General features: G+C 38.2%; 8 protein-coding genes across 11 annotated transcripts; 2 read left to right on the plus strand and 6 right to left on the minus strand.

Moving 5' to 3' along the window:
- Positions 1 to 3: 3 nt before the first annotated feature.
- LOC105977144 (Protein kinase superfamily protein) lies at positions 4 to 3,249 on the minus strand. Its single transcript, XM_013002420.2, has 5 exons — positions 2,824 to 3,249; positions 2,025 to 2,391; positions 1,845 to 1,936; positions 1,284 to 1,757; positions 4 to 1,200 (listed from the first exon to the last, which is right to left on the minus strand). The coding sequence occupies exons 2-5, from the start codon at positions 2,385 to 2,387 to the stop codon at positions 231 to 233; spliced, it is 1,899 nt and encodes a 632-aa protein (XP_012857874.1). The 5' UTR covers positions 2,388 to 2,391; positions 2,824 to 3,249; the 3' UTR covers positions 4 to 230.
- Positions 3,250 to 4,442: 1,193 nt separating this feature from the next.
- Positions 4,443 to 5,591, minus strand: PDE334 (ATPase, F0 complex, subunit B/B', bacterial/chloroplast). The gene has a single exon (XM_013002346.2). The coding sequence runs from the start codon at positions 5,311 to 5,313 to the stop codon at positions 4,651 to 4,653; it is 663 nt and encodes a 220-aa protein (XP_012857800.2). The 5' UTR covers positions 5,314 to 5,591; the 3' UTR covers positions 4,443 to 4,650.
- A 173-nt stretch (positions 5,592 to 5,764) lies between these two features.
- On the minus strand, positions 5,765 to 8,656 carry LOC105977084 (Ubiquitin-like superfamily protein). Its single transcript, XM_013002345.2, has 5 exons — positions 8,154 to 8,656; positions 7,796 to 7,895; positions 7,225 to 7,324; positions 6,734 to 6,816; positions 5,765 to 6,398 (listed from the first exon to the last, which is right to left on the minus strand). The coding sequence occupies exons 1-5, from the start codon at positions 8,335 to 8,337 to the stop codon at positions 6,101 to 6,103; spliced, it is 765 nt and encodes a 254-aa protein (XP_012857799.1). The 5' UTR covers positions 8,338 to 8,656; the 3' UTR covers positions 5,765 to 6,100.
- Positions 8,657 to 9,381: 725 nt separating this feature from the next.
- LOC105977083 (Nucleotide/sugar transporter family protein) lies at positions 9,382 to 12,456 on the minus strand. Of its 2 annotated transcripts, XM_088825910.1 has the most exons (11): positions 12,361 to 12,456; positions 12,129 to 12,285; positions 11,574 to 11,650; positions 11,216 to 11,380; positions 10,926 to 11,059; positions 10,640 to 10,770; positions 10,501 to 10,545; positions 10,329 to 10,426; positions 9,983 to 10,090; positions 9,784 to 9,840; positions 9,382 to 9,695 (listed from the first exon to the last, which is right to left on the minus strand). In XM_088825910.1, exons 2-11 carry the CDS (start codon positions 12,268 to 12,270, stop codon positions 9,621 to 9,623), a joined length of 1,032 nt encoding a protein of 343 aa, XP_088682036.1. In that variant the 5' UTR covers positions 12,271 to 12,285; positions 12,361 to 12,456; the 3' UTR covers positions 9,382 to 9,620. The 2 variants fall into 2 exon arrangements, with proteins under 2 accessions (XP_088682036.1, XP_088682065.1); XM_088825939.1 differs by lacking the exon at positions 12,361 to 12,456 and having other exon boundaries at positions 9,448 to 9,695; positions 10,501 to 10,582; positions 10,614 to 10,770; positions 12,129 to 12,354.
- Positions 12,457 to 12,585: 129 nt separating this feature from the next.
- On the plus strand, positions 12,586 to 16,906 carry LOC105977080 (putative LRR receptor-like serine/threonine-protein kinase At1g56140). Of its 3 annotated transcripts, none has more exons than XM_013002341.2 (19): positions 12,586 to 13,122; positions 13,214 to 13,370; positions 13,472 to 13,543; positions 13,633 to 13,704; positions 13,821 to 13,892; positions 13,982 to 14,053; positions 14,169 to 14,240; positions 14,351 to 14,422; positions 14,508 to 14,579; positions 14,679 to 14,750; positions 14,828 to 14,899; positions 14,984 to 15,055; positions 15,192 to 15,260; positions 15,361 to 15,420; positions 15,500 to 15,544; positions 15,646 to 15,713; positions 15,803 to 16,185; positions 16,266 to 16,461; positions 16,564 to 16,906. In XM_013002341.2, exons 1-19 carry the CDS (start codon positions 13,032 to 13,034, stop codon positions 16,740 to 16,742), a joined length of 1,968 nt encoding a protein of 655 aa, XP_012857795.2. In that variant the 5' UTR covers positions 12,586 to 13,031; the 3' UTR covers positions 16,743 to 16,906. The 3 variants fall into 3 exon arrangements, 2 of the variants coding, with proteins under 2 accessions (XP_012857795.2, XP_088681914.1); XR_016034540.1 differs by having other exon boundaries at positions 12,740 to 13,122; positions 15,803 to 16,150; XM_088825788.1 differs by lacking the exon at positions 13,214 to 13,370 and having other exon boundaries at positions 12,859 to 13,122.
- A 406-nt stretch (positions 16,907 to 17,312) lies between these two features.
- On the minus strand, positions 17,313 to 19,300 carry LOC105977081 (ENTH/ANTH/VHS superfamily protein). The gene has a single exon (XM_013002343.2). The coding sequence runs from the start codon at positions 19,298 to 19,300 to the stop codon at positions 17,474 to 17,476; it is 1,827 nt and encodes a 608-aa protein (XP_012857797.2). The 3' UTR covers positions 17,313 to 17,473.
- Positions 19,301 to 19,899: 599 nt separating this feature from the next.
- LOC105977037 (Core-2/I-branching beta-1,6-N-acetylglucosaminyltransferase family protein) lies at positions 19,900 to 21,652 on the minus strand. The gene has a single exon (XM_013002297.2). It carries the CDS (start codon positions 21,303 to 21,305, stop codon positions 20,085 to 20,087), a length of 1,221 nt encoding a protein of 406 aa, XP_012857751.2. The 5' UTR covers positions 21,306 to 21,652; the 3' UTR covers positions 19,900 to 20,084.
- Positions 21,653 to 22,713: 1,061 nt separating this feature from the next.
- LOC105977264 (histone acetyltransferase) lies at positions 22,714 to 24,722 on the plus strand. The gene is made up of 4 exons (XM_013002570.2): positions 22,714 to 23,247; positions 23,362 to 23,476; positions 23,563 to 23,677; positions 23,812 to 24,722. Exons 1-4 carry the CDS (start codon positions 23,147 to 23,149, stop codon positions 24,426 to 24,428), a joined length of 948 nt encoding a protein of 315 aa, XP_012858024.2. The 5' UTR covers positions 22,714 to 23,146; the 3' UTR covers positions 24,429 to 24,722.
- The last annotated feature ends 855 nt before the right edge of the window (positions 24,723 to 25,577 follow it).

Below are 25,577 nucleotides of genomic sequence, written 5' to 3' on the forward strand. Positions count from 1 at the left end.
TTGTTTTTCGTTCCATTTGGTTTTCAGACCTTTGAATTAAAAACAACATACGTGACAAGTGCCAATAGATTGTCTGAGTATTTATATACATGAACTAAAAGTAGAGACATAATGAAAACCATACATCTATTTACACAACAAGTCATCATTTTCCAGGTTCAGTTGTTGATGTTCGAACGCTCACTGTCGATTTCGTGGGCATTTCAGTCAATTTTCAAGCACTTCACACATCATCTGAAAATGTCAGTCACCTTTGGAGGACGCCAAGCACCACCGCTGCTGCCACCCCCACCACCGCTGCTGCTACTCTGCCCCTCCACATTCTGATTATCATTTGTTACCACCACTATATCATGATTCTTTCCCTTGGATCTCACTCTGCCGACTTTCTTACCAACAAAAAGGCCCATCTTCATGGCCGTAAATAGGCCCAATGCAATCAACAGCGGCCTTACAGCCCAGTGAAAATCTTCTAGATGCTGGTACTTCTTCACCACAGTAGGACAGGTGTCGAACGATACCAGCTCCACCTCAGCAGGATCACCCAAGAAGCTATCACTATTCTCACCACCAATTGTCAGTCTACCCGGAAATTTCACAACAAGGCATCCATTAGGCAACACTTGACAAATCCTCCCTGCCATCCACTCACCCCCTCTCTTTCGAGGCCATTCAAATCGAGGGCTAAAAACACTCGACTTCAGCTTCACAAACTGCCCCGCGCAATAAGGTTTCGCCATGTGGAACTCCGAATAGTCTCCCTTCCAAAGTGTCTCCATTCCTATAAAAGCCACAGTCACGCTCCCATCACGGTTAATGGAGTGAAGAACGCCCACAGGCGAATGCTTCTTGCTGTCCTCTTTCTTCAAACGAACCCAATCACCTGCAGCCAAGCCAAACGTGACCCTCTCTAATGTTGACACGTGGACTCTTATTGGGTCGTGGACCCCATGCACCCTCACTAAAACAAATCCATCTTGATCTGTGTCCCTTTCTAGACCAACCACAGTTCCCTCGGGTACATCCATATTTTTAGAGCTGCACGAGTTTGGAGCTTTCCTCGATCGAACCATATCACCAACTTGGAGGTGATCTTTTGCAAGAAACCACTCAGTATAACCAACACCACCTGCTTTCTCTCTGATCATTCTACTTCCAAGATCTGTCCAGCCCCCATCCTGGTTGACTACATTCTGTGAACTGCAAATTCCATAAAAGTCAACTTAACAATCTTGAAGAAACATAACATGTATGCTTATATAATAGACAAAATAAACATGAACCTCTTAAAAGCATGTAAAATATCTGCCATCACAGGGCGGCTTCTGAAATCATACTCGAAACAACCAAGAATGACATTCTCAACAGCAGGGGGGAGCCCATCAGGAATACGAGGTTTTTCTTGCTTAGTCACAACCAATTTGTATATTTCGTCAATTGATTTACCACTCCAAGGCTGTGTACCAGTCAACATCTCCAATATGCTGCAACCGAATCCCCAAGAATCAGTCTCAACAGATATTGGCCCTCTTAATTCGGGTTGCCATTGTTCTGGAGCCATATAGTTGGGAGTACCAAGTCGTCGAGCCATGTCTGTACTGGGCAACGGAATCCCTAACAGAACGTAAGGAATGCCAATATCCCCAACAACAGCTTGGTCATTTATATTCAAAAGGAAATTAAAAGGCTTAAGGTTTAGAATAAGGATTTCTTTTGCATGCAGGTCCATTATTCCCTGAGCCAGATCTGCCCCATACCTGTACACATAATCACAGTGTCAGTACTCAGTAAGTTATGCTTCTAATGAAATTATAAGTTTACGAATGTTCAAAAGAAAAGGCTACCTCAGAACATCGATTAGTGAGAGCTTTCCCCCTTTGAAGTTAGCCATTTTATCTCCAACCGAGCCTTCGTAAAATTTCATAACAATGCATATCTAGAAGAACAAAATACAAGAACATTGTTTTTTAGATAAAGAGTAGATTGAAGCATATGATAATAAAAGGTCAAAACAGAACACTCACTTTCTTATTTATAACCGAAAGTCCATTGAGCCAACACACTGTTTCCAACCCTCGACACTTGGAAACTATAGTGTCCAGCCTATTCAAGACATCTCTAACGTTGTCTTCTTTAATCGGATGCAACATTTTGACAGCAACTTCATGAAACTCTTCGTAATCTTCAGATGCACGATGATGAGTTGCCAGCCAAACATCGCCAAAAGGGCCTCGTCCGATTCTGTGCCTGAGCTTAATTGTTGACGGGTCGATCCATGGGCTGATCTGGTTAGATGATCCAATAACGGTACTACTGTCACCAGAGTCTCCTACTAGCACAAACTCAAATGAAGATGGAGGCCTGTTAGCAACAACTTGTCCAGCCATTTTCCTGAAATTTCCCAGATGAAAAATACTATTACAGTGAAATCATTAATCAAGTCAACAATAGTTACATATGAAATAATAACAGATCATACAATCACTCCATCCCTATATTGATTCAATAATTTCCAAATTTCATTTCAATTTGGTGAATCTAGATCATCTGAATTTACAACAAGAATAAGTCCAATTAGGCGCTTTCAGAGCTCATAGTTACTAAAGACCTCCAGACAAAATTTCAATCTGACAAAAAAACTAAAAAAAAAAATATCATGAATCCACAACCAAAGCAGAAAATAGAAACCCATGATTCATTTTCAATTCTTCACCCAAATTTGCTACACGAGAAAATAGCCCCACAGAGACAAAAACAACTGAAAAAAATCATGTACCTGGTTGTAGAAGCAAAAACAAAAGGAAGTATAAAGAAGAAACTTACTGATAGTCCGTAGCAGGAAAAAGATTGTGATGAAATTTAAAAAAATGGATGGAGGAAAAAGTGAGCTCGATATTTCGACGAATTAAACAAGAAAATAATAATTATTAAGCGATCATTTGCATAGTCTAGGGGATTGATTATTCAAACAATTATTTACAGAAAACGGAAGAGTGAAGAAGAAGAAGAAGAAGAAGAAGAAGAGAGAGAAGTAAATAGAATAAGACTGAGGAGAGAGAGAGAGAGAGAGAGAGAGAGAGAGAGAGAGGAGAAATGAGTCATCTTCATGAAACGGTGGCCTACGTGCGACATTGCCTTCTGTACATTCAATTTTTATTTTGATTATCATTTTCTTTTCCTTTCCCTTTTGCTGTCAATAAATAAATAATTAAATATTATTTGGTAAATCTTCAAAATTTATTTTTCTATAATTGTATATATTGAATGTTATTTAATATCCGTGCCTCTCTCTTGGATTTTCTTGTTTAAAAGTAAATAAATTAATAATAATATACCTCTATATTGTCAGTATATGTCTAATTGTCTACGGTTGATTGTTTTAAGCTCTAACAAATGCGTACAAGAAAGAAACTAAAAAGCATTTAAACTTACTTGCTATTTATTTATTTTATTTAAAGACAATTTGCAAGTCACTGTACCTTCTTAATTCATTCCACATGACTGTTGACCACTTCTTCTAATTTCTAATCCATTTGAGTTTTTGCTACTATTTATTCATTGTATTTAATATTCTCAATTTTCCTGCATTATTGTATGAATTGGAAACTTCAATTAGAATTGAGGCTCGATGCACGGTGCAATTTACGTCTCTTGTATGATTTGTAGATTAGTGCAGGAGGGTGAAGTACACACATTAGACGCCATAATAGCTGCACATCTTTTTTTTTTTTTTTTTTTTAGCAAATAAAAAAGAATAAAAAAGATGTAATATTGCAGTAGTTGTGTTTCCCTACAAACAAAAAATAAAGTCCAGATGCAATAAAAAGATTCCAAGAAGGTCCAATCACACAAGTCACAGTTTTCTCCCCCAACCTATCATCAATAATTCAAGGGAATAGATCCAATTACTAGAGTAATTTTGAATTTGCAAACACCCCTTTTTAATTAATCAAATTTGAATTTGCAAAAACACCTCTTTTTTGGAATCAAAGAAGCAAAAAAGCTGCAAAGTGAAAAGGAAAAGAGGTGCCGTTGAAGTGGGATTCATCACTTTTGTGCAAGCAACCATCACCAAGTCTCCCTTTTCTTTTTTCTCATATCTTGCTTGCCCCAATGTACTCTCACTCCAATGGCACTGCTTTTTTAACTGGCATTTACACTTATACAACACAACACCCCAATGTATATATATATATATATATACATTATACACTCTCTTTGATATATGATGGAAAAAGGAATAGCTTTTCTTTATTATCCAGCAAAACAAGCTCATCATAGCAAATATATATGACTCACATCTTTTAACTATACCCATTATTCTAAAACAACAGAAACCAGATTCTGATATGGATCAAACTTAAATATGGTTTATTATTAGTATTACTCTGAATTATTTTCAAGTCATCACCACCACCACTAAATCATCCATTCTAGAAACATTTAAGGAAAATAAGAAAAGATCAATGTCACAGATCATTCATTCATTTGATTATACAGTAAAGTAGTATTTAACATAATTGCAAATAAACCAAACCCCAAAACAATGAACAAGAAAAAAAAAAAAAAAAAGGAACTCAAATTAACTTCAAATCCAAATGGCTGCAGCAGCCAAAGATTCCTTTTTTTTTTCCTTAGAAGATTGTAAAATCAAGAAACAGGGAGCACCTTCTTGACAATCTCCTGACTAAGATTGGCAATCTGTGAATCTAGTGCTTTCACTGTCTCCTCCTTCTGGTTCTCCAAACTCACCAGCGCCTCCCGCAGCTCCGCCTCCACCTTCTTCCTCCCCTCTGCAATCTTCTGCTCCACCTCAAGCTGCGTCTCCTTCTTCATCTTGTTCAGCGCCGCAGATATCTCAGCCCTCGCCGCCCTCATTATAGCCGACGCCTGGTCCTCCAGCTGCTTCACCTCCGAGGAAGTGTCCTTCACGCTGCTCAGCTTCTCCCTAATGGCGGCGTCTCTCTCGTCCATGAATTTCCCGAGTGGGGTGTAGTAAACCTTGTCCAGGGCAACCATCAGGAAAAGGAATTCAAATGCTATGATGGGGAGGGTGAGGTTGAAGTCGAAAAGGGATGCCTTTTCCACTTCCTCCGCGAGTGACGGCGGCGCGTGGAGGAGAGTGAAAGTGGTGGCGGCGGCGATGAGGGAGGGTATTTGGTTGAGTTTGGGGAATTTGACGAGTAGGGGTATCTTGGGAAGAGAGAGTTGGGGGTGGGATTGGGGTTGAAGGTGGAGTTTAGGTTTAGGGGTGGGTGGAATCGAACATGTGATTACACTTTTCGAAGAGGCCACCATGATCATCTTAGCCATGGCTGCTTTCCGTTGTCTTCTTGATTTCCCTTTTTTCTTCTTGATTTCTCGCTCTGAATTGTTTGGGTTGGTGGTAGAATTTGGGCAAAATGATGATACCGATGAGAACCAATGAATGAATATCTTGCAAAATGTTATCTCTTCCTATGCCACATAACATATGTTGAGGTGGAGATTCATTGAAATGATTTTCAAGATGTTAAGCAGGGGCGTGCCGCTCACGTGCTTCTCTATTTGTCAGGCTTTTTTTTTTTTTTTTTTTTTCTAATTGTGATCTCTCACACATTCTATTGTAGTGTTGCTTTATAATTTATATATATAGTCTTCCCCAGTATGATTTGTTTACATTATACACCCATGAGATCAGAGGACTTGATAGATGTGATACCATTTTGTGAGAAGAGTACTAGCAGCAACTCCTTTTTCACATAACAAGTAAAAATACAAGCAATTATGAAAAATCAAAAGTTAAACTACAATAAGTAGTCCTTTTTGTTCCATCAGCAAACAGCAAACAGCAAACATGAAGAGATGGATGATGATGATGATGATGATGAATTCTTGACTTTGGCAAAACTGTTTGTCCGAATGGAGTAGGCTATTTTCATAACTCTGTATACAAAGTGAAGGGCAAAAATTTGTCTATTCTAGTGCCCAAACTAATCGGTATCTAACATACATCATAATGGAGACCATCACCCGCTTGACCAACTGGGACTCGCATGGAAGTTAAGTTCCAACTTAGCTTTGGACCCCATTGTTTAATTTGAGCAGCGAGTTCCAAGAATTACCTTCCTTTCCAAGTTTGTCTGTGAGATACGTATTTATTGCTGGAAGGTGGTCGTAAGCAATTCTTGAAACCTCCAAGCATGTTGTACGAAAATCTCGATGAATTGGTCCTCCTCTCTTGGATTCTCATGTTGGAGCTCGTCAATTTACGATATGGGAACCAACCCCTGAACAAGTGAGTAAGCCTGTACTCACGACGTGATATGACATCATCACCTCGATTGTCATCTACAATCTCCATACGATTACTGTCATATTTCTCACCATTTTTCCCTCCACCCCTGTTGTCGTTTGAACTGCAAAATGGGTTCACATCGTAACATGAGTCCTGATTTTGTAACCATGATATCCTAGCAGAATTATTAGCATACGGATACATCCCTGAATGAATATCAATGCAATAGACAGATGAATTTTCAGCTTAGAATCCAAAATCTCTTGATTAAAGGAAAAGGAGATTGAAAAGAAATAGTATTCCACGTCAACTTAAGCTATATCACACCAGAATATGTTTTCATGCTGATATCCAAGACTTGTTTCCCACCAGCCTTATTAAACATGTCTATTGAAGTAGTCTAGGTCATCTTCACTAGTCATAAGGTAATAAGAGATGCAAGCATGGTCAACTTACATGACAGGTTTATGATCCGAATCAGAGTCCTCTCTCTCTGATTGTATCCTCACCAAATTGGAAGCATGATGAATAAACTGCAGCTGAAGGTGCCAAACTTAAACTTGTTAATACAAAGATGTTTCTGGTTCAACCAGCGTAAACAAGTGTGGTGAGAGAGCATCAGCAAAATGAAGAGTTGTGAGCAAAGTAAACGAAAAAGTATGTTTTACACCTCGATCAACATCTCACTTATGCCGAAACATTTACCAGAACTGTCAAGCAACATGCCATATGTTGCTAACTATTCCAACCAAAAATCTGCTCATTAGACATATCTAAGGCTTGTGTGACTAAAATTCATCAAATTGTTCAAATTGCCAATACCTCCTAGCATTTTCAGTGAGCATAGACTTCTCTTTTGTAAGGTTCACCAGTACTACTAAAGCTTCTGTTATTTCATGCGGCAATTTAGGCAGGCACTACCATATATTCCGAAAACTATGACCAACCTGATCACCATCCTTAATGCCGAACATTCTGATACATTCACTGTCAGTCAGTAACTTCTGGCCCTCGTGACAAAGACAAAACTGTCCCCATACATGTTCCCTGCATTAAAATTTATCAAATTTAAAATACACCAGAAAGGACCACATAAGATAAATTCATTAGAAACAAGTGGGAACTACGACAATACTAGTGAATAGTGATAAGAAATTAAAATATCACATCATGATTTATTTAAAGCACTTTGTAATGAGTTAATAACTTAATTCATTCTTCAGATGATCTCAAAACTAATCCCTCTTGCATGCATGATACAGAAATCCAAGATAGGAGAACTAAGTTTCAACTGGAATACCAATATTCAGCTTCTTACATACATCGAAACTGGATTAAAAAAAGAAGCGTTTCATTTTCAACAAGCAAAATCATCTTCCCTCTTCAATTCCTTCCATCGAAACCTCCCATATATGTACACACAGACATGGATCCACACACACACACACACAAATGTATCAATGTATATTAAACATATAGATAAATGTGTATGGGGTTTCAAAATACAAAGCCCATTACCATGAAACTCTACCAGGCCCCTTCTTCGGCAAATGACAAAATGCTGCTTCCACTGCCTGCTTTACGTCCCACACTGTTCCCGTCTTTGACACCTCAATTCCTTTAAAACAGGGCATTCACATTAATATTTCAGGCATTCAAATACATAATCTACATTATTATACATACATGAAATCCTGCCCCCATAACATATCTAATTTGTTCATTTCATACACGCACATGTAGATAGCTTACCATATGCATCCTGTCAATCCTACGTAATATATAGTAAATAAACACGAACACGAGCGCCTAAGAGTATATACAGGTAATGTATTAATACATAATTCCAATCACCAACAAATAAATCGAAATATACCGAAAGATGAGCCATCCAATTTGAAAACAGTGAGCTTGAGTGGCCGCTGATGAAGTTTATTGTAAGAAATGCTCTTTCTCGGGCTCTCGATTTTTGTGAGCGGGGGAAACAAACACAACATGGATACATTTGAACACCGAGGCTCATCATAACAGTCATCCTCCCTCTCCACAATCCGAATCATTATAAACCCAAAAAGGGAAATCCAACTCACCGTAACCCTAAAATTGAAATTCTACCTAGAATACAAAGTAAAAATCATCATTTATAGCGCTCTTGTCTTCCCCGGAGAAGGTTGGTTTTCGGAATGTGATAAGCTGCTAATCTCTGATTCTTTCGTGAAGCATTAGAACTAGGGTTTGGCTTGTGTCGGGAGAGATTCTAGAGAATCGAATGTGACTCTCTCTCTCTCTCTCTCTGCTTTCCCTATACTCAATCGAGTGATTGCAGTTAATTTGGTTCGAGCGGGAATCAGAGACTCATACACGCTACTTCTTCTATTTATGGCGCACTGTAGAATTTCTATCCCAAAAAAAATTAAAAATGGCGCACTGTAGAAAACTATTATTGGGTCGGGCCGAATCAAGGCTTACTAAGTCGGATCCAATCAAGGCTTACTAATGTTGGGCCCACTGAATTATGCATAATAAGATTGTGATTATCCATGGACTTGGTTAATATCTTTCATTTTGCAAAATTAAATTTCAAATTCGTTTTTTATCATGGGCTTCAAATAGTTTTATAATTACTAATGAGTGACAATTATGTAATTAGTTCGTTGAATGACAGTTATGTAATTAGTTGATGAGTGACAGTTATGTAATTATTATTGAATCGTAGTTTTATAGTTACTTGATGAGTGTCAGTTCTGTAATTACTGATAAATGACAATTACTGATAAATGACAGTTCTGGAAGTATTTGTTGGGTGGCAATTTTGTAATTACTTACTAAGTGGCAATTATGTATGTAATATAAGTGTTTTAAAAGTGTGTTGGTGAAAAGTCTGTTGGAGTGTGTGCCGAAAGTGTATATGAGTGAGTACATGTATGTCAAAAGTGTGTATGTGTGTGTTTGTGTGTGAAAAGTGAGTTGGAATTTGTGTATATGTGTGTGAAAAGAGTGTTGGAGTGTTTGTGTGTCAAAAGTGTGTACGAGTGAGCGTATGTGTGCCGAAAGTGTTTGTGAGCCTGAATACGTATAAGTGTGAAAGTTGAGGTTGAATCACATAAATTGAAATATTCAACTACATGAGTTGAGATAATTAAATCATATAACTTTAGTTAAAGATGCAATGAATCCAAAGTTATTCAATAAAAAATATATGCTACATAAACTATACAAATAATGGATTCTGATTCTGAAAGACAACTTATTATTTACCAGCTTATGTATAGCAGTTAAAAAAATTCCTAATCGGCAGTCATATTTCCAGTAAGTTGTGAATGTTGTTAGATGAAGCAATCTGTCATTTCCCAATAAGCTTAAAATAGGCATACATTACAGAGCCGATGAACCCGAGGAGTTGCCCAAATACATTCACCTGCAACACAGTTAATAATCGCATCGGTGTTGCATGAAAAACACAACCCTCAACGAGTACACAATATAACTATAATAATTACACTTACTAAATCGAACGCCAGTCCACCAAAAATTACCCAGCCGAGTGCAACTGTGAAAAAGTCCTATGCAAACAGGATGATATAAACGCAACGTCATACAGTAATCAGAATGAAGATTGTAAAATTGCGTTTCAGCTTAGGATCATGCTTTTAGGCTGAAACAGTTTTGATGACATATTTAATTTTAAAAAAAATGGGAACAAACCTTCATATTACCACAAATTGTCTGAGTGAGTGCAGAATTGAGAGTCGTGTTGAGGAATACAGTATAGTTGAGGAAAAAGGCCAGTATGCAGGACATAACCAACACCCCCTGAATAAACCATAAATTAACTGTCAATCTAAAAGGATAATTTTAAACTGGACAGACGAGATCATAACAACATAAATGCGCTGATCTACATTTTGCAAACTAATTAATACCATAGCTAGACTACACTTGACAACCGGATCGGTACATTAGACATACTATTGAAAACAGAAAGAGAAAATTATAAATGTGTATCAGGCTTGAAACAAATATCAACGTTAATCTAGTCAGAAGACTTTACTAGGAATCCAGGAGATAGCAAATACGGGAAATTCATTGTCATTTCCACGTCATTTTGGAAAATTATCCACATCAGTAAAATGGGTGCGCACAAAACTCCTGTTTCGAGAAAAAAGTTAACAGAAATTTTAATGAAAGAATTGGCAAATACATCCAAAGAAGCGAGCACTCACCATTGCACCACATGAGACCAAAGCTATTGAGGCCACTAGATTTTCCTAGGTAAATCATAAAACATGTATCAGAGCAAGAAAACTCGGAGAAAAAGCGACACACACACACACACACACACACACACACAAGAAATAGTACCGATGCGAGCTATGGTAGTGAGGTATACTGCAGTGGCGATGTTGGATAACAAAACAACTGTATAGCCATAGGAGTCAAACGACAAATCCCCAGCTCCAGCTACGAAGGCACCTACTAGAATTAATGCCACACTGCCAAAACCTAAGTTATTCATCACCCAACGTAAACATGCCTTGCTAAAAAAGACTCCATTTAACTACATACCCTAAATTAGTGCATTTTTAGTCTGTTCGTTTCTTTAAATTTGTCTGCAGGCAAGTACAATTAGAGGTACCCTGCTGCTTACCTTCCAAGAATAGGGCGTGTATACCTCTGCCTCACTAGGATATACTCGAGCATCATTGTAAATACAACTGTAGTTCTCCTTAAGGTTGTATACATAGGTACATTTACTCCCCGGACAGACTCCATAGAGGCTAGCTTTCAAATAAACCAAGAGAGCGCTCGTGAATATACACACACACACACACACACACACACACACACACACACACACACACACACACACACACACACACACATGTACCATGAAAAGACATGCAAGTTCAAATATAAATGAGTTGAAAGTGTTATTACCATGTAAAGCAAATAGGTTAGAGAAAGAGGGGAAGTGTTGACCAATGTCTTGATTGGTACCGATGTTTTGGAAGTATCAGTGAGAGCCGCGACAGGTTCGTTTGTACTAAAAGAAATGAGATTTAAGCGCCTTAGAGCATAAAGAAAACAGCTTGAAGAAATCATCTGCATGCAGCAAATACATCAATCATAACAACGAAGCTTCAAGATCCCAGAAAACGCATACGTGTGGTCGGTATTCGAATACATGAGTAACAAACTAGGATTCAAAATAGCAATTAGCAAACCTCTTTGGTTGTGACAGTGGCCATACAATGTGTGCAATTCCGACACGAGATCAAGTTGCTTATAAAAATACCTGACAAAGGGTGATGACATTTGCACAAGGGAAGTTGTATGAAGAAAGAGCAGCCTTATTGAACATCACCAAGAACACTGCAAAATCAAAGTCCCAACGAGATAAGTCCTTTTCGCATTGAATTAATGAACAAAGTATGGATTTAATTTCGCATACCTAAAGGAACATTTAATCGTCAATAATCACACAAAAATTAATTATTCCCTTTAACTATTAAGGGCAATACTTTTCTATATTAACAAAAATGATTTATTTTTTCCATTCCAGGAATCATTTTCCAGAACCCAAACATGTTACTATTAGACAACACAGAGTTGAAAAACTCAAACTTTACCAATTCCGATAAACATGGAAATCAAAATCATGGAAACATTTTCTTGAATTCCAACGTAGAATTGTTTAAGAGAAACCCATGAAGAAAACCTAGAATCAGCTATAATAGAAAATTGAACTACATGAAAATAAACGAAATCAAAATTCCGAGCGAAAGAAGTAAATGACGGTTGACACACAGATTATAGGATTGAAAAGAACCAATTTTTTTTGAGAAAGTACCAGCACAAATCATATAAGAGATTGCGGCATACGCGCCGCCCTTAGTCATGGCGGATCCATTGAAGAGTTTCTCTTGAGCCCTCGACGGAGGATCGGTCAACGTAATTGGTAGAAGGGCGTCGCTCTTCGAATTCATTGCCATTGTTTAATTCATTCGCTGAGAAAACAAAAAATAAAAATTAAAAGATCAAAACTTTCCTACTTTCGCAACTGATCAATTGAAAAAACCTACGTCTGTGTCCTAACGTGGGTATTATTAGTATGTAATTTCATTACTTTCTAGTTTCTATGTTAAGTAAAGTCGGATGACTAATTACTCTTAATTAACGTTTTTAATTGTTTCTTGAAATTTTATTTATTTATTTCACCACAACCTTTGTTGTACAGACAAAATTTGATAATGCCGCTAAAACACCTGAGAAAGCAGCTTATTACAAGAATATTTCGATGGGAGCTCACACACGCAATCAATGTGGGGCCAATCCGAAATTTTTAAAATTGTTTGTAGATTCTAAAAAAAATCAAAATTTTGTTGTGACTCAAATAAAATTTGCCCACTTGGTTTCGTAGTGTCTGTTATATTTAATGCTTTGAGCACAAATCAAATGAGCGATAAGAATATAAGATTGCACTAAAAACATGGTTCAGCCGGCTGCTATAACTTTTAAAAGAATAAAAAATGGTTTATATAATAAGACATATTAAACCTTGTCATAAAAAAGTCTAATTTGCATATATAATGAGGTTGAAGAAGACTTGCGCGAGTAAGAAAATCAAGAAAATCAATATCCATGGCCTTACACTATTGTTCTTTTCCAAAACATCAAACTTTCCCCAAGTTTTTAGTATGCCCACAACTTCATCACATGTTTCAGTTCGATAAGCATCTGTAATTAAAACAAAATGGGGTTTTTGAGCTTCGCTTTGTTTATGCTGCTGCTATTATGCGTTCTTGAATTTGTTTCTGCCCAACCAAAAACTGAACCCCTTGAAGGTAATTCATTATTTCTCTGTTAGTCATACTATTTGGATATTTTCTTGCAATAAATTCATGTTTAATCACTCCTTCTAAAATTGGTAATCAGTGGATGCTATGAACAAGATAATTGATCATTGGAATCTAAGAAGAAAGGTGAATTTAAATATTGACCCCTGCATCCAAAATGCTAGCTGGGCACCTGAAACTGCTAATCCAAGAATTGCCTGTGATTGTTCTGCTACTGTTTGCCATATAACCCACTTGTTAGTTTCTTTTACTTTTTATACATGTTTCTTTTCTTTTCAACTGTAACTGTAAGAGTGCTGTGTGTGTGGTGCTCACTTGTAATATATATATGATTCAGGAAAATATATGCCTTGGATATCTATGGTGAAATTCCTCAAGAACTGTTTTTGCTTACTGAATTGATGGATTTGTAAGTCATTGATTGCCTTTCTTTAACCATTTTTCTTCAATAAAATAAATAAATAAACGGTGGTCGAATTCTAATGTTCTATGATGTAGGAATTTGGACCAGAATGTGTTGAATGGATCGATCCCACCTGCAATTGGGCAGTTGTCGAAAATGCAGTACTTGTTAGTATCATTCCGAACCTTAACTTTATACGAATGCACGTTTTTGAGGTTTCTAGTGAAGTGAGTGTGTCCCCTAAAAAAACTGCAAATTTAATATCGAGGTGTTGAAAATACAGGGGTCTCGGCATTAACAATCTCACAGGTCCAGTGCCTGCAGAGCTTGGTAATCTAACCAAGATGATCTCATTGTAAGAAATTTGCTGTCATATGTTGTGTCTTCTTACAATTGATATATCATAACCATGCATAATTTCTCTATTTCTTGTGTATAATACAGAAGTTTTAGCTCTAACAATTTTAAAGGAACCTTGCCTCCAGAACTAGGAAATCTAACCTCCTTACAGCAGCTGTAAGTACACTTATCTGTCCACTTTCTTAATTATATTTGTTATTTTTACTCGAAATTAGAGATTAATTTTCTCCATTAACTATGTTTAAAACAACTTGATTTGTTTATCTTTCAGGTACATCGATAGCAGTGGATTGACTGGACCCATTCCACAAGAATTATCGAATTTGAAATCCCTCCAAACACTGTATTTTCTCTTTGCAAAAATACACTCTCTTTTTTTCTCAGTATGCTTGAATTATTAGTTATTACCATTGATTTAGGTCAATTCACCAAGTGACGTTTGCTCTCTTTCAGATGGGCATCTGATAATGGTTTCACCGGAAAGATTCCAGACTTCTTGGGAACTTTTACTCAACTCAAAGTCCTGTATGTACATTCTTTTCTCTTCTATATTTCGTCACGTTAATGATTGAAAGCAATTCTTTTTATTTTATATTTGTTGTTTAAATAGGAGACTCGAAGGAACAAATCTTGAAGGCCCAATTCCGAGCAGCTTTGGTTCTCTAACAAAACTCGAAGACTTGTAAGAATTTTCATTAGCTTCTTCTGATTCGTATGAATATTATCATATACTTTCTTGCATGTATGTATTCCATTGTTTTTAATTTATTATTATTATCAGGAGAATCGGTGACGTTGGTGGAAGTGACACTTCTCTGGATTTCTTAGAGAATTTGACTAGTCTTTCCATATTGTAAGCTCTTGAATCTCACTGCAAACAACTTTTTCTTCTTTATATTCATTTTTCTTATATTTTACTTCCAATGACAGATCATTGAGAAACTGTCGAATTAGTGGTCAAATTCCAGAACATCTAACCACTTTACCCAACCTTAAAATCTTGTAAGTAGAGTTAATTTATATTTCGTTTCAAGTTAAAATTACATGTTTTGAGGCTTTAATAGACTTCTTTCATCACTCGAACAGGGATTTGAGCTTCAACAAGCTGACAGGTCCAATTCCAGCTTCATTCAGAAACTCTGCTTCGTTACAGTATCTGTAAGTGACGCATTTCTTCTTTCATTATATGTATCAAGAAAATGATGTATATTTCACGGCTTCTTATTTAGTGATATTGCTTGAACAATTAAAGAAAATAAACGTCGGAATTTGCGTATGCCGCTGCTAATTTCAGATATCTTGGGAGCAATAACCTAAACGGAGATCTACCTACCGACATCATAGGTTCAGCACTCATTGCCTTGTAAGCCCAAAACTTAGATATATTCTTCTCTTGTAATTGAATTGCACAAAATGTAATCTTGATTCTTGATGAATTTTCTAAACATTTTTTATTTATGCAGAGATGTCTCGTTCAATCCTCTCACGGGAAACGTCCCTACGTACCGAAAAGATATATCTGTGTAAGTCGAGCTCCAATTTTTACAAACATGTTCAAGTGGCCGTAATATATATTTTTTTTAATTTTTCTTTGAAATGCAGAAATGTAGTTGGGACTTCCATTAACGATGTCAACTTAGACAACGAGTAAGTAGCCTTTCTCATCGTTATGCATGGAACAAATGCATGTATCTATAGTTGTGCTAATATTTATTTAATTTAGCAATTAATTTTGTGATTTGCTACAGAAAGGCATCCCAAATGTTGCATTGCCTTCAAGGCAATAATACCAACTGCAGAACTAAAAATCCATCAAGTAAGTTGAGATACAAGAATGATGAAATAATCGATCAGTAATCTGATTATTGAAAAATAAAATTATATGTTTACGAGTTTTTCTTGTAGCTTCGTTTTCGGTCAACTGTGGAGGTGTGGAAAAAGTGTCTGCAGATGGCATTAAATATGACGATGATTCAGAAATGATGGGAGCTGCCTCGTTGTACACGAGCACTAACAACCAATGGGCAGTAAGCAGTTACGGAATATTCATTTCAAATCCAAGCGGGCCCCGTTATATTGCTCAGACGGACTCTCAAATCACCAACACATTAGATTCCGAACTGTATAAAACAGCTAGGGTATCACCAAACTCGTTGAGATACTACGGCCTAGGTTTGGAAAACGGAGTGTACAGAATCGAGCTTCATTTTGCCGAGATACAAATGGATGATGATTCTACTCCTTCTTGGAAAGGTCTTGCCCGACGACTCTTCGATGTCTACATTCAGGTACTTTTTGTATTATTAGTTATTACAACCTTATTTTACTAAAAAATGATGTTTTTTTTGGGTAAAAAATCGTAATAAAGGGTGAAAGAGTTATTGAAGATTTCAATATACTAAACGAAGCTGGGGGATCGAAGAAGGCTCTGATCAAGACTTTCGAGGCAAACGTCACGAATACTGTGATCGACATTCAATTATTCTGGGCTGGAAAAGGGACTTGTTGCATTCCACTGCAAAGCACGTATGGCCCTTTAGTATCGGCGATTCATGTTTCTCAAGGTTTATCTTTCTTCAAATCAAACCATTTATTTATTTCGTCACGTTTTTTCGATGCATGAATTTAAAGTGGAAATCTTGATGAAATATTGAAACATTGTGCAGTGTCTGAGTTTAAGGTTTCATCATCGGAGAGTGACAGGAAGCGTGTCGGAAGAATAGCGGGGATTGTGATTGGATGTGTGGCAGTATTTGTGGTAATAGGTTCTGTTGTATACCTTTGGCGGGCAAAGAAAGAGCCTGCTCATATGAGAGTTCACAATGAATCTCCAAGGAAAGATTGATTATTATTAATCATGATTGTTTGGTTTTCTTGATTGTTTGTTGTCTGTGTCAAATATATGCATGAAGAATTGTAATAATTATTAATGAATAATTAGTACAAATTACAACCTGTAAGCCGCTGGCAGTTTGGTTAAAACTTGGAGTGGTTGACCTCACCTCACAACTGATATTGACTTCAGTCAACATTTCACCCTCCTTACATATTATTAAGACTACAATAACAGATTTCCAAGAGCTGAAGAATTACTAGATTGCAAGCTCCATATTCAATATATAATGCTAGTCCCTTTCTAATTCATACTGTATTATTTCCACTATTATATAGCAACTAATTAAATTGGATTAACTTCACCTCAACCAATCAACCATTGTACAACTATTAAGTTAATTTGACATGTTCTAATCAACAATGAGTCAGATACCAGATATTATGCTATTTATCAAATCAACTTGGCAGCTAAGTTCGACTACGACAGAAACCCGATTTTTCAATTAAAAAACAGTCAAGTTGTTAATCGGAATCAATTAGAAAAGTTTCGAAGATAAACACTTGTGCACAAGAAAGTCACTTTCGGTAACAAATTAATTAGAATATACATATACATTCATGATCAACACAAAATTCGTACATCAATTCATATAATCACAAAACCATGCAAATAACAAGTACAAAATCGAAAAACAAAAAGTAATCTAATTAATGTACAGAAAAATCGTGGAGAATTAATGATCAATAAGGAGAGTAGTGATAACCATTTACCGCGTAAGGCACAATCGGTTGTACACCATGAGCGTAATATCCACCTGTGCTAATCTTAGCGAAACTAGCTTGGCCTTGCATGCCATTTGCGGAATACTGTTGCCATACAATCTGCTCCTGCACGAGCAAATGCTGCTTCTTCTCCATATCTGCCATCTGCACATACGAAGGCGGTGGAATGCTTAATGATGCCGCAAATGGATCTCCACCAACTATCTCCATCGCTCCTCCATCTGGTGCAGGGAGTGCCAACACTGGAGTTTTGCTCTTTTCCGGCAATGCCACGCTGCTGGCACTGCCACCGCTCAGGTGGGCCATGCTCACATTCTGCCTCACCATTCCTTGGTCATACATTCCATTCAATAACAGAGGATCAAGTCCACCACCCAATGAAGCCTTCTGCTGAGACAAATGACTGGCTGATTCCACCAGAGCCAATTCCCAGTCAGCCTTACCGGACTCTGCAGCCGGATTCTGCCAAGCAGAAGTCACCTCCGGTGAAACACCGTTTGCCCGGGCCGGTTCGGCAAACAAGGCCAAAGCAAACTTATTACCTTGATCATCCGCACTCACTCCCTCATCCCTCAAATCCAACAAATCCGCAGTTTCTTGAATGGCTATCTTAGCTGGCTCAACAAGCTCAGGCTGAGGTGGCAGTGGTGGTGGCGGCGGCGGTGGGGGGCTATAGTTCTCAGGTGGCGGCAATGCTATAATCTCAGGTTCCGCCGGCTCTTCCACCTCCTTCTCCACCTTCCTTACAGGACTTTTCGTTGCGTTCGCTCTATCCCTCACAAATTCGTCCAAAGTCTCCAATAATTTGCTACTTACCTTCTGAATTTCTGGAAATTCTGAAGACCTTGCAACACCAATACCTTTACACCAGTTATAAAACCCAACCAACTCATCAATCTGCTTCGCCGAGGTAGCGTAGAAATCGAAAGCTTTGACACAATCTTGATACTCCATATCGAAAAACTTGTCCAAAAGCACAGCTAAAACCTCGCATATATCAGCATACAGATTGAAACTGTCCTTCACAGTATAGTAAAGTGCCACCAGAACCATCCTCTCGTTCTTCGCCAAGCCAGTCGGCCGACACGACAAAAACCGATCCAACAGCCTCTGCAAATGATCCATCTTCCCAAAAATCCGACCCGGTTCCATTTCCCTCAGAGGAGGAGTAGCGGCTATCATCTCCTGTGTTGAATCTCTCACATCACCCGAAGATCTCGATCTTCGAATTCCGCTACTCGATTTATCGAATCGATACATGTTCATATAATCATAATCTCTAACGCCGAGTTTCTTGATTAGATCACTTCTCTGCTCCCGCTCATAAGCCATGAGCTCGAGCCGGTGATCCAAGTACATGGCGTAAGCCCTCACAAAAGCCGAATGATCCCACGAATTCGAATGCGCCTCGTCGCGAAAATCGGACAAATTCAACAGTCTGGTTCCCCTCCTCGTGGCGTACGTGAATTCGTGTTGAAAAAGATGGTCTCCGTCATTGAACAGGCGGTGGACAAGCATCAAACACTTGAGGGCCACGATCCAATCGCGGGTTTTCCCCAATCTCTTGGACACGAAAACGACGCAGGCGCTGACGTAGCCATGGGACGAGCTGAGGTGAAGAATTTCCCTAATATACTTGTCGGAGGCCGGGTCGTCGTCGTGGCTGGTGGCTTTGACGACGGCAACTTCAAGCTCCGGCGCCGTGTTGCTGGCAACTTTCGCAATACCGATGCTGGTCTGATCTTTCACAGCCCCAATCGCCTTGCGTAACGTGCTCGGAGCCATGGTTAATCAACAGTAACAGTAGCAGATAGTACTACAGTGTGTATTATATATTATGCGTGGATTTTGGGGGTGGATGAGGAGGACTGCTTGCTTATCTATCTCTTTCTCTCTCTCTCTAGATTTGCTGCTAGCTAGGTCTAGCTTAGGTATAAAAGTGGAAAGGATTGAAGAAGTAGATTTAAAATCCAGGGCGTAGGATTTGGTATACCGAGAATTTTTCCAAAGTGTGGTTGAGCTGTCGGAACTGTGAGCACAAAATAGGCTGGTTTACAGTTGGAGTCCGAGTCACGCTGGCGGTGCCCGGCCCCTTTTTCATTACCAACTGCCACGTGCTCCACTTTAATTAATTAATTCATCTCGGGCCATGCCCACTTTCACTAATGGGCTCGTATGACCAAAACAAAGCCCATCATGGGTACTCAATCTGCTACTACGAATTGGGCCCAACCACCGCTTTGTTAATTAAATCAAATCAATCAATTAATTAATTTGTTTGTACTGTAATAATATTCCTTGCATTGTGTGTGAAAACTGAAAAGGGTGGGGGGGAATTTGAATTTGTATATAAAGGAAAAAGGTAATAATGAACAAAAAAGTAATGGTGGGAAACAAAAGCACGGGTTTGTCCCGTCTTTTACTCTTTCTGCTTTACTAATTATATATATATATGCTCTCACTCACACCAATATCATCATATAAACTAATTAATTAATTAATTAATACAAATTATTACAAAAAGAAAAAAAGAAAAGAACAGGATATGATCATCCATCATCTTTGATGATTAATCTTTAAAGATGACGGCGTTAGCTATACTCATCAAACGGTGCAGTGAACCCGGCGAGAACTTCCTCGCAAACAAAAACGGGTCATGCCTTCTCCTCACAGACGAGTTTGAGCCGTCCGATCTTTCTTCATCCCCGTATCTGGGCCTATACTTTCTCAGTGTCCGTATCAACTCCGGGCCCACTTCACTTGTCTTGTACATTCTAGGGTGGCCCCCACGGCTGCCATTCCAGTCCACGTGGGTCAGTGTGCACGGTGTGCAACCCCGCTGGTCCACCATGCTCAGCAGCGTAGCGAAGTAATGCTCCTCCGGGTAACACGTGTCATCACGTAAACACGGCAGCTTGAACTTTGACCATACCCTTCTGTCACGCACTATTATCCTAGCATGCTTCCGCTTCACCGCCCAAAACTGCGACCCGATCCGGAATTCTGAATACTCCACCTCTGGGGCCATCGCTTCCACCCCACGCGCCGCCCATCTCTCGTACGCGCCGGGCTCGTTCTTCAGTATCTCCACGAAACTCCTCCTCGACTTCATCAGAGTCCTGTAAGTGTAACTGAAGGAGCGTATGGGGATGCAGGATGGGGAGAACAGCGCAAACATGGAGTTGGACTCGTCGTGGAGAAGCGCGTGGGCGAGAAGCCTACGCGCCGCGGAGATTAGAGTGGGTGTGTGGCGGCGGGTCGGCTTGGACGGGATGACTCGGCGGGCGAACACACCGTGGAACGTGTGGTTAACACTACTCGGATCCGCATGCACGTATACGTTGTACAAATTCTTGGGGGCGCGTGCGAAGAACAGTTCCCAGAGAGGAGCGAGTGGGAGTGGGGAAGTGGTCGTCAAGAACATGAAAGCGAGTTTCTTAACGGGCTTCGGACTCGGGTTGACCCGGGAGGCAGCTTGAAATAGTGATCGATCATCATCACCGTCGATGTAATCTTCAGATATTACTTGAGTTGTTGAGTTGGCGGTGGTTTGGTTCTTGATCAGTAGTACTACTTCATGAGGTTTTACTTTCGGTAATATTATAGGCTCTGGGTATATATCATCAGTTGTATAATTAATATATGAGGCTGTGATGGGGAGTAGTGGGGAAGTGGTGGCGGCGCCGCTGGATAAGGTGGTGGTGGAAGGGGCGGTGAAAGTGAAGATGACGGCAAGTGGTAGGCAAAGAAGAATAGCACAAAGAAGGGATAGTGGGGTGGGTGGAAGCATATTGTTTCTAGAAGGGGCTGAGAGTTTTTCTGCTTTATTTTATATGATTGGAGTAACAACACACAAATAATACTCAACAGATAAATGATGTAGCTTTAATCATTAATTAGCACCGAAATAAAATATTATTTTGCAAACAATTAATATTAATGCATTATTAGATATTTAACAAGTACTAATTCAACTCTAGTGAATAGTGATAGATTCGGGTATATGGCACTAAAGAAAGATTTCTCTTTTATAACCAGCTAAAGCAGAGATATATTAGGATAGTGATAAATTTGAGATTAGTGATGAGATTATATATTAAGCACAAGTGGTTTAAAAGATTGGACGGTGGGGATTGAATAGACAAATGGCTAACATGCAGATTGTGAATAAATGGGACCTTACTATTGAATAATAAATGTGTGTGTGGTCACGAGGAAAGGCTTCGTCTTTCTTATATGCCATTTTTCTTGCTCCAATTTTGGTAATTGTGTGGGTGAAAATCGTGATTATGAGATGTTTATCTCGTTCAATCTTAACTAATTGCGTAACCCCCCGGAACTTTAATTTAAAGAAGTGTGGTTATAATGTTAGTTTCTTTATTTGCTTACCATGGAATTTTCAATATTGCATCTTGTCGTTACTATATTTTCATTAGTATATATTATTACTATGAACTAAGTTGATGATTGAATCCGACAAAACACGTTCAAGAGCTGAAACAAGTCTCTTGTCAAAAAGTCAATGCAGTCTAAAGAGAGGAGGATAAGGTTTAAATGATTATGTAGTACTCCTATTTTAAAAATAATGAGATCGAGGGTATTTATTATTGGATTCGATTAAATCATTGGAGGACTACAATTAATTCCACTAAGATGGTACAACTTAATTGATTTATTTGTACTTTGTAATATGAAATTTAATAGGCTTGACCGAATAGTTTATCTTTTATTGGATGGGTGTACTTTGAGTCCATTTGAATTGATCCGATTAGTTATGGCCCAATAAGCTAAATTTGACCCAAGATGATTCTCATGAGAAGAATGAGGCCCAACTAGGTCAATTGGACTGGAGGAGGAGCAAATTTCTCACTTTACTTTCCGACAACATTTAATGCAAGTCCAATCAGTCAAATTATAATTCTAAAAAAAAATTATAATTACAAATCTCGTTATTTCTAATTCGCCACAACATATTTCCAAAATTTGACATGATTAATGGGGTCTTTATAATGTGGCATTTTTAATTCAAGAAAATTAAATAGTTAAATCAATTTCTTTTATGTGCTAAGAAAATGATAGCAGAAGCTCAATTATTATTTTTATTTATTTTTTAATGTAGAAAGAGTGTTTATTATGTTGGTTGGAGATAATACTTAATAGTATGACTTATTATATCACAAGAGGGTGAGGGTGAGGCTGGGGTTATTGGTTAGATTGCCCACCGACAGTGACAAATTTCATAATCGTCACAGCTTTCTCCCCCACCACATGAATGTTCATCCCTCTCTCACACACACACCCACCGGGGTGTGTGTGTGTGTTTTGGGGGGAACCATCGTAGCTTGGCATGTGGCCGAGTGGGGGACATACCCCAAAAACTCTCTTAAAAAATTTGCATAAAAGTGGAAAACTCAAACAAATTTATTATATTATTATGCATTGAAAAGTATAATCCACATCCAAATCCCTTTTCTTTTTGTCATGTTTCAAACACATTATTAGTGTTCTTCTCCCCCCTACCTAAATCCAGCATTTCCTAGACACCATATATATATATATATATATTCAAGAAAAAACCAATCTTTATTTATTTCTTGCTTTCTTTCTTTATGCTTTCTGGTTAAGGAGAGGATGCCAAGGCCAGGCCCTAGACCTTATGAGTGTGTTAGAAGAGCTTGGCACAGTGACAGACACCACCCTGTTAGGGGTTCTCTTATTCAAGAAATTTTCAGGTTTTTTTTTTTGCTGTCTTTTTGTTTGTTAGTGTGTGTTTTGGGTGTGTGTGTGTGTGTGTTTGGGGTTAGTTCTGTTAACTTCTTACTGATTTTTGGTGGGTTGTTGGTTAGGATTGTGAACGAGGTTCATTGTCCAGCTACTAGAAAGAACAGAGAGTGGCAAGAAAAGCTCCCCATTGTTGTCCTTAAAGCTGAGGAAATTATGTATTCCAAAGCCAACTCTGAGGTAGATTTCTGCTCTATGATTAATTTCTTCCAAGATTGCTCTTTTATGTGTTCTTCTTGTGATGTGTGCAAAATCTGTTTGTTTAGGCTGAGTATTCGGACCTCGAAACCCTTTGGGATAGAGTTAATGATGCCATTAACACGATAATTCGAAGAGACGAGAGTACCGAAACTGGGGAACTTTTGCAGCCTTGTATCGAAGGTACCATTCTACTTATTTACCTCTGAGAATGGATTTGTCTGTTACTTTGTTCTTGAATCTTTGATTATGTTCTGACTTGGGCTCAAAAGAAAATCGTACTAAAACGCAATTTCTTTGCTTCGAAACAATGTTAGCTGCACTGCATCTGGGATGCACTCCTCGAAGATCATCAAGAAGCGAACGGAACAACTCTCCAAGACATTACCTTAGGCCTGAAGGGGTAGAAAATTCAAATAATAAAGTTTATGGAAATCAGACAGTCATTAGTAGTAGCCCTCTAATGCTTCCTTATCGGCAATATTCGATGCTCGACCCCATGAATCCCTTGCATCATAGTAACTTGATTAGAAATTCTAACCATGTCAAGAAATTTCCAGTCTTGCCTAAGAAATTTTGTCCGAGCAATAACCATCGTGCATCAGAACAAACTTGTGCATCATCAAACACATGGTCTGTCTATCCATTGTGCTACAATAATCAAATTCGACCCCACGAACCTTCGACTTCAAATTCTCACCTTGTGCAGAGTGAGAAGCTCGGTCTCGAGAAAAATCTCACCCCGTTGAAGATTCTTGATGTTTCAGACATTAACATTATTCCATCGAGACAGGGGCTTAATTCGAGCGAAGGGCATGGAAACGAATGCGATTTAACTCTGCGGCTAGGCTCTTATGGTGGTTCCATACAAATCGAAAATGGTAATAGAAGCTCTCTACAAGGAAAGAAGTTCCTGGAGAAACAGGGAGAGTAGGGCATGAATACATTTACAAGGTTAGAAACAGCTAAATCTGCTTTTATAAGGTAAAATGTAAACTGCTAGTTTGCGCATCTGAGATGCGGATTAGTATCCGGTTCATGATTTTTCTGTAAATGAAGTGTTAGCTTTTGTCTATAAATTTAGAGTATCTCTTAGATTTGCACAAAACCTTCTTTTTCTTATTTTTCTCGTTTGTGACTTTGTGTAATTTGGATGTTGACTTGTAGACCTGAAAACACACAAGAAATTTGTCGAGCCGGTTAAATGAGAAAGTATTTCAAGTGGGGGGATGATTCATTGATTCTAGGAACAATATATTTTCGATTTTGATTTTGTATGAATGTACATCATGTGGTAGTAGTAAAAAAGATCTCATTCAGTTATTAATATGGTGGTCCTAAGGATGATGGAAGGTGTTTTGCCAGTATATATAAATTGTGCATTTAAAGTGGGGATGAAGCTTTGGATTCTTTTGAATAACAAGAAAGTGGGTTTTATTCTGATTTTAATGGTGGATGATAATTGATATATAAATTAATATACAAGTTGCAAGCAAACAGGAATTGAATTATATATGATAAGTAACATTCATTACAGTAGTGCAATTGTTTAGTTAGTCAGAGATGGTCCTTGTGCATGGGCATTTGTGCATACTGCATACATACTGTAACTTCTCTCCATATACCATATTTCAGAAAGAAAAAATAGTGTCTTGACAAAGAAAGCAGCTTGGCCTGATAATAATTGTCATCATCTATAAAGTTATTGCACCTTGTCCTAAAGTCACTAGTTTGAAGTTTGTAGGTCCCTACATTACCTTTGAGCATCTTTCCATTTTATTTTTTTATTGCTTTGGGTGATGGTGATTGAACAGATTATCATCTTTAAGATAAAGGACATCATCTTCATTGTTCATCAAGTTTCATCATACACTAAAATTACCAGGCATGATCAAACCATACGAGGCTGTTCTTGTGAAGGTAAGCCTTACCGACAAAACCCAAGTGAAGAAACTCAATTTCTTGTGACACACAACATATGTAGAAGGTTGCATATTCGGTTGACGGTAAAACACGGGCTTGAACTTCTAAAGCAATTTTTGTAGCTATTTTCTGCATGAGCCTTTTGGTTAGTGTTAACCAT

Source organism: Erythranthe guttata, chromosome 1, assembly GCF_056151865.1.
Source record: "Erythranthe guttata isolate IM_541 chromosome 1, IM_541, whole genome shotgun sequence".
Lineage (NCBI taxonomy): Eukaryota > Viridiplantae > Streptophyta > Magnoliopsida > Lamiales > Phrymaceae > Erythranthe > Erythranthe guttata.

Coding starts and splice junctions, on each gene's coding strand:
- LOC105977144 (XM_013002420.2), bottom strand. CDS start 2,387: ATGGCTGGACAAGTTGTTGCTAACAGGCCTCCATCTTCATTTGAGTTT. Junction 1,937..2,024: donor TTTCGGTTATAAATAAGAAA/GTGAGTGTTCTG, acceptor TTGTTCTTCTAG/ATATGCATTGTTATGAAATT. Junction 1,758..1,844: donor TCACTAATCGATGTTCTGAG/GTAGCCTTTTCT, acceptor TTATGTGTACAG/GTATGGGGCAGATCTGGCTC.
- PDE334 (XM_013002346.2), bottom strand. CDS start 5,313: ATGGCTAAGATGATCATGGTGGCCTCTTCGAAAAGTGTAATCACATGT.
- LOC105977084 (XM_013002345.2), bottom strand. CDS start 8,337: ATGATTCGGATTGTGGAGAGGGAGGATGACTGTTATGATGAGCCTCGG. Junction 7,896..8,153: donor ATTGGATGGCTCATCTTTCG/GTATATTTCGAT, acceptor CCTGTTTTAAAG/GAATTGAGGTGTCAAAGACG. Junction 6,399..6,733: donor TCGGATCATAAACCTGTCAT/GTAAGTTGACCA, acceptor CCCATTTTGCAG/TTCAAACGACAACAGGGGTG.
- LOC105977083 (XM_088825939.1), bottom strand. CDS start 12,270: ATGGCAATGAATTCGAAGAGCGACGCCCTTCTACCAATTACGTTGACC. Junction 9,841..9,982: donor CAATTTGTGGTAATATGAAG/GTTTGTTCCCAT, acceptor CTGTTTGCATAG/GACTTTTTCACAGTTGCACT. Junction 9,696..9,783: donor GTGGACTGGCGTTCGATTTA/GTAAGTGTAATT, acceptor ACTGTGTTGCAG/GTGAATGTATTTGGGCAACT.
- LOC105977080 (XM_013002341.2), top strand. CDS start 13,032: ATGGGGTTTTTGAGCTTCGCTTTGTTTATGCTGCTGCTATTATGCGTT. Junction 13,893..13,981: donor CTAACCAAGATGATCTCATT/GTAAGAAATTTG, acceptor TGTATAATACAG/AAGTTTTAGCTCTAACAATT. Junction 14,054..14,168: donor CTAACCTCCTTACAGCAGCT/GTAAGTACACTT, acceptor TTTATCTTTCAG/GTACATCGATAGCAGTGGAT.
- LOC105977081 (XM_013002343.2), bottom strand. CDS start 19,300: ATGGCTCCGAGCACGTTACGCAAGGCGATTGGGGCTGTGAAAGATCAG.
- LOC105977037 (XM_013002297.2), bottom strand. CDS start 21,305: ATGCTTCCACCCACCCCACTATCCCTTCTTTGTGCTATTCTTCTTTGC.
- LOC105977264 (XM_013002570.2), top strand. CDS start 23,147: ATGCCAAGGCCAGGCCCTAGACCTTATGAGTGTGTTAGAAGAGCTTGG. Junction 23,248..23,361: donor CTTATTCAAGAAATTTTCAG/GTTTTTTTTTTT, acceptor GTTGTTGGTTAG/GATTGTGAACGAGGTTCATT. Junction 23,678..23,811: donor TTTGCAGCCTTGTATCGAAG/GTACCATTCTAC, acceptor AAACAATGTTAG/CTGCACTGCATCTGGGATGC.